General features: G+C 45.3%; 1 protein-coding gene across 7 annotated transcripts in view; it reads right to left on the bottom strand.

The window, feature by feature from the left end:
- Positions 1–80: 80 nt before the first annotated feature.
- The window catches only part of LRRC7 (leucine rich repeat containing 7), a 161,307-nt gene continuing 152,194 nt past the window's right edge, over positions 81–9,193 (bottom strand). For 3 of the 7 annotated variants that reach the window (XM_030494089.1, XM_030494082.1, XM_030494083.1), the window contains 4 exons: positions 7,961–8,179; positions 6,542–6,634; positions 4,506–4,580; positions 81–370 (listed from right to left, as the gene is read on the bottom strand). In XM_030494089.1, coding sequence (XP_030349949.1) covers positions 263–370; positions 4,506–4,580; positions 6,542–6,634; positions 7,961–8,179 — 495 coding nt within the window. In that variant the 3' untranslated portion in view covers positions 81–262. Of the gene's footprint in view, positions 371–4,505; positions 4,581–6,541; positions 6,635–7,960; positions 8,220–9,193 lie in introns of those variants that run through there. The other 4 variants (XM_030494085.1, XM_030494086.1, XM_030494088.1 and 1 more) reach the window with 2 other exon arrangements.

The raw sequence follows: 9,193 nt of genomic DNA, 5'->3' as shown, positions 1-9,193 counted from the left end.
CTTTAAGAAGTAACTGGATTAAAAAAACGCACCAATGCACAGCCAGAGGCTGACAAGTAAAACTAATACGTAGCCACATGAACAATATATTTATATAGTTAATATATTTTTTCAAGATGATTGGTACTAACATAGAGTATTATACATTTGGCACTACTGTTTGCCATTGGTCCAGCAATTGGCAAAAAAATTTGTTTCCTATGTATAAATCTGTTTGAACATTAGATCTGGCTAGACATATTTACTATTTATAAAAAAATAGTTAGACAGTAAGCTCACGTTGAATAACTAGGTCTACTGTGTTCTGGAAACTCTTCAGGAGTAACACAGCCTTCTCGTGTTCCATATGTACAAAACTGTGTCCGTTTGCCTGCAAGACAAAGATAAGGAGAGGAGAAGTCAAAGGAGGTTCTACTTAGCGTCGTCATTTGGGGGGAGCAAGGGGATAAGTTCAGGTTTGATATAAGCAAGAAGCTCTTCCCTGTGAGGGTGCTGAGGCGCTGGCACAGGGTGCCCAGAGAAGCTGTGGCTGCCCCATCCCTGGCAGTGTTCAAGGCCAGGTTGGACACAGGGGCTTGGAGCAACCTGCTCTAGTGGAAGGTGTCCCTGCCTGTGGCAGGGGGTTGGAACTGGATGATCTTAAGGTCCTTTCCAACCCTAACTATTCTGTGATTCTATATATGGAAATTAAAACCAAGGTTACAATAGATAGTAATCATATCATAAAATAAATAATAATCGTATGATGGTTTCCTGCACACAGGGGTTGCCCCTGAGAGAACACATCTCTCATCCTGCCTTGGACAGATGCTGCACCCCCGGTGTTGAGCCTCAGGGGTCATTCCCAACTTAAATTACTTGGTGACTCTTCGACATTCCACATATTTTCTGAAGGAGCAATGACCTTGGATGTGAGAGGTTCAAACACTGCAAAGCCCAAAGGAGGTTAATGCTGCCAGAATGTATTGCTGAGTGCAAAGGCAGGTTCCAGCTCAGACACGCTGCATATACCGAGGGGAGAATGCACTGACTGAACTGTTCTGCTTCTGTGCTGATTCCCTCCCCAAAGACACCAGCAGAAACCTTCAACTATTACAGACCCTACAGCCTCATAGAAGAACTACCAGACACTTGTTTCGCACATCCAGATCACTACACATGGGTATCTTGGCCACCACATAACTGTACTACACCCTACTACCCTGGAAGACACTTCCCAAGCCCCTCAGCCCACTGTTGGCACAAGCAGCATGTGGGACAAGCAGCAGAAAGTAGCTGGCAGAGCCCCCGTGGAGCCAAGATCCTCCCCTTGGCCCAAGGGCTGCAGAAAGGATGCCCCGTGGCCTCTCACTGCTTTGAAGGTTAAAGTATATTTGCTCCAAGAAATCGGAATACAGACTTCAGGCAGGAAGAGTTTCAGGCGTTCACTTATGTGCCTAAACTAGGCAGTCATTGGCATTCAGTTGGAGGTCGGCTCGGGCTCTGGTGTCATGCAGAAGGACACTGAAGTTTCAGAGTGTTCACCACACAGCGCACTGGGATCTGCACCGCTCACTCAGAAATAGAAATCAAAGCAGCTGCAGGCAGCCTGAGGGCAGGCAGCTCTGCCCTCGTCCCTTCTCCTTGTCAAGCTGCACAGTGAGCGGTGTGGGAAAACCTTGTGCAAGCTCAGCTCTAGCTAACGGAGAAAGCTCATTTCCACAAGAAAAGCTTCTGGAGGAAGTGGGCTGTAGGAGGCACACATCCACTGACACCACAGCAGGCCACAGCCAGAGGGATTTGTGATTTAACAGATACAGAAATGATAATCAGAATCTATCATTCCTGCTGGAGTCTCACCTTCCCCACAAAATACACTATGAAATCCCCATCTATTGTTGCACATGGAGTTATCCCATCCCTGGCAGTGTTCAAGGCCAGGTTGGACACAGGGGCTTGGAGCAACCTGCTCTAGTGGAAGGTGTCCCTGCCCATGGCAGGGGTTGGAGCTGGGTGGGCTTTAAGGTCCCTCCCAACACAAACCAGCCTGGGATTCCGTGGTTATTTAGTTCTAATTATTACACAGGAAGAACAGGTTTTAGCTGAACATGGAGCCACCATAACAAGATTTCTGAGAACTGAAGGGCAGCCTTTAACATATGGTGGCAGATCTGTACAACGTGGCTGACAGAGCTGCTCTCTCCTCCCTGACAGACACAGACAACTCTGTTCCTCCTTGAAAATCATCTACTGAAACTGCTGCTAATTCTATAGCAGAAAAATCATTCTTATTTATCAAATAAATAACTGAAAAGCTTATGTCACAGGAGGCGAAGACACAACAATTTTGCTCCCCCTGGATCCCCATGGGGCCATGAGTTTCTGGACTTGCACTGACCAGAACATGCTCCCTGCACAAGACACACACATGCTTGTCTCTCAGAAACAGGCTTTGGGCAAAACTGTGCTTAAGGATAACAGTTTCTCACCGGTAAGTCCACCCAGGGAACATCAAACCTCTTACTTTTTAAATCCTCCTTCCCTCTTCTACCGAAACTGTGTGGAGAGACACGTAACTGCACGACAGAAACATCACTGCTCCTCCTGAAAACATCCTGCGATGCAGAGTCCTTCATGTGAATGATTGAAGAATTCCTCCCTGCACCCTGGGCTGATAATACCTGTCCATGTATTACCTACACCTTGAGTAAATAGAATTCACTGTGTGGGAGCATAAAAGGGGCACAGACATGGAGGTGCTCCAGTGACTGTGACATTGGGGATACCAGCCACGGAGACAGACAAAGGCACCGGCGAGGAATGTGGTGGGAAAGGATCAGACAGATGTATTGAGGGGGAGAGTCCATAGGATGAAGATCTAGATGGTAGGAGAAGCAGATCACAGGGCAGACTGTGTGAGGATGGGGGGCTGAGGATGAGAAAACATGGGAAGACTGTTCTCTGAGTCCCAGCAGAAACTGAGTCCTCCTCCTCCTCCGGGACTGGCAACACAGAGGCCTGGTCTCTGTCAGGGGATGGTCTCATGAGATAAAAACAAACAGAGGTGATGGCAATGGTGGAAAATTGGGGTGAAGAGGCGCCACTGAGTATTGATGATTTCAAGCTCTTACTGCGCAAGGAGTGGGATATGTTCACAACTAAAGGCATTGCTTGGATTCAAGAAGTAAAATATCTTCGTCATGGTTATGGTTTTTGTTTGTTAATTCCTCCATGAGATTAATGGCCCTTTTACTTGCCACAATATAAATCAATACCTGGTAATAGGTATCATGCACGGGCGGAAGTAATTGCAAATAAAAGGAAAATGCTCTTGCCAGAGAATCTGGAGTGACGGTGATGGATGAGGAGCCGTGAGCTGATGAGAGGGACTGAGAGTGCAAAGTCAAACTTCATCAGTGTAAGGGATGAATAAATCAGGAGAGTGAGATCTGCTCCCCCCAAAACACGCAGCAGACCTTAAATAAGCATATGTAAATGCTCCTGGTTTAGGAACACATGCTGAGAGACATGAGAAATCCCAGGTCCTGATGGCCTGTGTCCATCAGAAGTCACCCTCTCACCTTATTTGGCTGTTGCTTTTTAACCTCTTTTAGCATATTTTTGCTTCTGTGTCTAAGCTCAGCTTTCAACATAGCACCATCTCTAGCTAATTTTGTACTTCATTTAGCTTTGTTATTTTCTCTATCTCACTGTTTTTGAGCATCCTAGCAATTAAATGTGAGTTGCCTATTGCAGAGCTCAGAGCTGGTCACTCCTGCAGTGCCCGTGCTGGGTAAGAGGGAGAAAAGGAAGGAGTGGGGCAGGAGGAGGGAGAGAGGCTACTGAAGATGTTTTCTATACAGCCAGCCATTAATTTCTGTGAATGAGGAGTTTTTGAAAGGCATGTGCAGGAATAGCCTGTCTTTCTATTTAAAAAGTTCACTGGGATACAGGAAACATTTGTTACAGAAACAAAAAATAGAACAGAAAGTGGAGATTTCTCTGTAAATCCCACAGCTGCTTCCACGATCCAGCAGTGGGTCCTTTTCCTGCAAGTGCATTCACAAATGCTGAGGCAGCAGAAGAGAGGCAAAAATATTGCCAGTTACTATTCTGTCAAAAATAGTCAATATATTGCCAATACAGTCAACTGACAATATAGTCAAAATGTGACTGTAGAGCTCCCTACACCAGTGCAAAGGTGAAAACTGGAGACACGTCCTGGTCTGTCATGGACTCCTGCTTGTAACACTGCCCATGAAGCTCCTCTCTCCCTGCACCTTCTTCTAAATTGTGTCACCCGGATCAGTGCTGCGCCTCTTCTTCACACCCTCAGTTTGCTTTCAAACAGCTTTATTCCTTCCTTCTGAGAGCAGCTTTCAAAAGCACCATGAGTAACACTCTGTTATAAATCAGCATTAAAGTTCCATGATAACAAAACCAGCAGTTAACTTGTCCTGAAAGCTGTACTTGTAAGATGCAAAGACTGAGTTCAGTGACAAAGCTTGATTTAAATCCACCCCTACCTGGAGGATCTTGTCGCCAGGCTGGAGCAGGCTGGATGCTGGTCCGTCAGGCTGAACCCTAGTAACAAAGATACCCTATAAGTCAGAAGTAACAGAGGTTAGGATGCTATCACCAAGAACTACTTCCCAAAATACAGGTGTCTCCCTAACTGCTGTCTGGGGCTTTATATACTCTGTCAGTGTTCTAAACACGAAACCCTTTGTTACATCTGTTTGTAATCAAACACTAGGATGGATTTGTAGCAGCTCTTTGTGACCGTCAGTGAGTTATTGCCTGAGAGGGGCTTTGGACATGGGCCTGTAGGGACAGGCCAAGGGGAATGGCTTTAACCTGCCAGAGGGGAGATTGAGATGAGCTCTGAGGCAGAAGCTCTTCCCTGTGAGGGTGCTGAGGCGCTGGCACAGGGTGCCCAGAGAAGCTGTGGCTGCCCCATCCCTGGCAGTGTTCAAGGCCAGGTTGGACACAGGGGCTTGGAGCAACCTGCTCTAGTGGAAGGTGTCTCTGCCCGTGGCAGGGGGTTGGAACTGGATGAGCTTTAAGCTCCCTTTCAACACAAACCAGTCTGTGGTTCTATCATTTAAAACTAAGATTCCACATCACAAAATAATATCCAGTATGAACAGGGCAAGAGTAACAGGGTTATCAGGAGGATAATTAAAATGGAGCAAGCATTAATTATTAGAATGATATGGTACCACAATCCATACAGTAATATTTGCTTAATTTACTTCAGAAAGTTTAAAACATTTTCTAAAATGCAGTCTGATATTCAGCCCTTGAGATATTCAGTACAATGCTCTGCAGGACTGTCAGTCCAAGGTCGGAGCCATGAATGACTTTGAATGGGGTAAAATTATGATGTGATAAAGGATATTTCTAGATTAGTTTGCAGCATTTCAGTAAAATAAGTTAATAAAACCCCAACTCAAAGTTTGAGTTCCTCAATGTTGAACACATTTGAAGCATCTCCCCACCAGCTCAGGCAGTCCTGCACTTGTGCACCCTCCTCAGTGTCCCTCTCTGCGGTGCTCACCCTGCTGCAATGTTTCACAGTAACAACACATAAAAACCCTTTTAATTATTAATTTCTTCAACATAACCACCCATCCCTTCCTTAGTGCCCAGCTTTGCATTTCTGTTATGGGTGAAATGAAGCCCATCCACAGGTGCTGCTCCACTGAGCGTGTTACTGGTGCAGACACATTCACAGCGGGACACGGAGTCTGCTTCAGTAATTTCAGGCAAGTGATGGACAGCGGAAGCACAGCTTGACTCAAACATCGTACAGTAAAGAGACAGTGATGTTATAAAGTGTTAATTCTAGTTTGCAGCCTCAAAGAAGGACACAAAAATGAGTGTTTTAAGGGAGAACTGTTAAAATAGCCAATAGTTATGTACGTTAAATGCAACTATTCTTGAATTTCAAACTAGGGATTTATCAATGACAAAATTGAAAGGTGTTAAGGTTGTGTCAGACTGGTGTTTCCAAGGATATTCTACATTTCCAGTTCACTTGCTCTTGTAATGATTTTTTCAATTTGCAGGCAGATCTCAAATATTTGAGGAGATGAAAATACAGTTTTAATGTCATCACTTGCCAAATAGTCTCAGTGTTTATGGAAGTTGTGACAGCCTCTTCACACTGAATCCAGTATTGCCAAAGAATATGAACTCTATGTTCAACAGAGAGGTACCCTCACACTTGTTTTCCCACAAACTCCAGTCAGTTTTACCTCTCAGAACAGATAAATTCACAGGTCTGAGAGTCCATTTCCTAATCCTAAAGCCCTGTGTATCTGATAATCTTCAGTTGTTTTATATTTATAGACACCCACATGATTTCTGCTTTGATTCTCTCATCTTCAATAACAAGGGAAAAAGCAAATACTCCCCTAACAAAAGAAAAAGTCAACTATGGAGAAAACTCTTTCAATTATCACAGCAGAAGTGCATAAAAATTCCACTCGTGTTATGTCTGTCTCCACTACATGAGACTCTAAAGTAAGGACCGTTTAGAGAGAAATGTGTAACTTACCTTATCGGAAGGTTTGAATGGATTTCCTTGTCCGCTTATTCCACCGCTGATACTAAAACCAAGGCCAGGATTCTTCTCTATCCTCACACAAAACTAGGTTGAAAAGACATGGCAAGGTAAGTCAATGCCAACATTCCAGCCTATTCAAACAACAGCATCTTCTTCACATATATCCATAGAACCCCACACTGGTTTGTGTTGGAAGGGAGCTTAAAGCTCATCCACTTCCAACCCCCTGCCACGGGCAGGGACACCTTCCACTAGAGCAGGTTGCTCCAAGCCCCTGTGTCCAACCTGGCCTAGACCATTAATCTCACCACTGATGTGATGAGTTGACCCTCTCAGAAGCTGCACTGCACAATACAGTAAAACTCAGCAGAATATCGTAATAAACTGAATGTATCTGCATGGGTTTAGCATGCTGCAGTGACACCGTATTCAGAGTGCTGCATGTGGTTTTGGATATATTTCAAAATTTTATTTTCAAGGATTAAAAAAACCTTTAGTTTTTTGAGAAGAGTTCACATTGGCCAAATGATTCACTTTAACATCAGTGATGTTTAAGTGAATCGCCACATGTGCAGCATCCCCAGTGCTACACTTGGGACAAACCCAAGGGATAAGTACTTTGAAGCTCAGGGCCACAGCCTGCACCAAACACCAAGCTTTCCAAGTGCCTTACTCCAGGAAATAGTGCTGAATCTCATCTTTTAGTCAGGGAGACTCTAATGGCATTGGGTAATTGAATATAAAATACAAATTACTTCAGTGTAGCTTTTAATGACTACTCATTGAGCCAGCCTGACCACGTACGCGAGCCACGCAAGCAATTGCTTTGGAATCCCAGTGTAATACTTAATACAGGCAGCTACTACGTGGATTGACCAACACTTTACTCAAGAGAAAGGTTTACTGATGATTCTGCACCGTATTCTGCAAGTGTGCTGCCTCTAACAGTTACTGCAAGCATTAAGGCCAAATATAATGGGCATAGGACCACTTAATGAAGGAGCTCAGCAGCACACAAGATGTTGACTGGGGACACTGGAGCTACAGCTGGGCTTTCCTGGGGCCAAGCCTGAGCAGTCAACACAGATCTGAGATCACTGCCTTGCCAAATATGCTGCACTGTCAGCACTCAACTGAGGCACTGCAGAATCATCAGAAATTGCAAGTTAACTCAGTGTGACCCATAACGTCAGCTCTGACCAGGAACTTCAGTGCCAAGTTGTGTTGCCTGGTCAATCCAGGAGGAAAATGCTGGGTAAGAGGACAGAGCTGCTCACCCACCTCCAGCTCAGCCACCCCCTGATGCCACCCTCTGCTATTGCCCCAGGCTCCCTGTTCCTGCTGCACACAGGGCAGAAACCCCCCCAAAAAGCATTGTCAAAGCATTCCCTTGCAGACACACTCCCTCACCTGCTCCTGGTACGCCTCTGTGCTTCTCTGGCCCTTGGTCTGGATTAAACATCGCCCCGTCTGAGGTGCCCGAGAGCTCTGCGAGGAGGGAATCTGGATGGGCAGCGGCGGCTGGAACTGCTGGATGGTGACTTTGTTCATGTTCCCTTCGTACTGCTGCTCGCGGCTCCGATGCTGAAGGCTTTGGGATCCCATGAGAGTCTGGATATGGCTACCTGCCTGTGGGTAACGTAACCCGTTAGGCCAGAAATTCAGGAAGCTGAAAAGAAGCAATTATTACAACTTACAGAGTCAAGTAAAAGCAAACCTCTTAAATCCTCTCAGAGGTTTGCCTTTTGACCACGGTTGGAAACCACCGTGATTAAAAGCAGCAAGGACATGCCCGTTGCATTTAGTGCCCCTGGGGGTTTAAGGGAAATTAGCCATGTATAGGATGCTTTAGAAACAGAAAGCACTGGTTTGAACTCATTGCATGATATATGCTCCTGCTCAGGATGTTTTGTGAACTGAAAACATTTAATAGATTGATGTAGGGTGGATTATCCATCACAGCACACTCTGAAGATACTGGGATGGGATATATTCCCTGCGGATAATTTGGAATCAGATTGATAACACAAATAGAGCATTGTGCCAGCACTGTGCACTGTGTACAGAAAGTGTAACCAGTTACATCCCCTGCCTGCTTCTAGGAACAAATGAGGCTTTTAAAATATGTAACTAATCAAATCATTAAATTTCTATGATATCTACTGATAGGAAGCTCCGATACTTTGTAAGTATAAGTGAAATGCTGATTTACATTGACTTGGCCTTTTGATACTCTCAGGAAAACAGATGAGAAGACACAGCAGTGCCTCAGAGGAAAATGTCCATTTCAAATACAAGAAAAATTGTGCTTCTTCACTGAAAAACCTCAGATCTTCTTAATCAGCTTCAAAGACCTCTGTATTGAAGAGCAGATGCTGGAAATGAACAGGAAAGAGCCTCCAGCCTCTTGGTCGTGGCGAACAGAAACACTCCCAGGTCAGGAAGGGAGAGAAATGGTGACCTGGACACTCCTCTATGTCCCAGTTCTGAGGCAGCCGCCTCGCTCCAGTTCCATAGCACAGGCTCCTTCTGCACCCACCGAGACCACTGCAGCCCATGCCAGGATCTTCAAGAGTTTGCACTGCTTCAGCCTTCACGTGCGCTGCTGCAACCTGCTGCCCCAGCTAACACAGTCCTGTGCTG

Source organism: Strigops habroptila, chromosome 8 (assembly GCF_004027225.2).
Source record: "Strigops habroptila isolate Jane chromosome 8, bStrHab1.2.pri, whole genome shotgun sequence".
NCBI lineage: Eukaryota > Metazoa > Chordata > Aves > Psittaciformes > Psittacidae > Strigops > Strigops habroptila.
The sequence above is the reverse complement of the archived record's forward strand: the minus strand, read 5'-3'. Positions and strand labels throughout refer to the sequence as shown.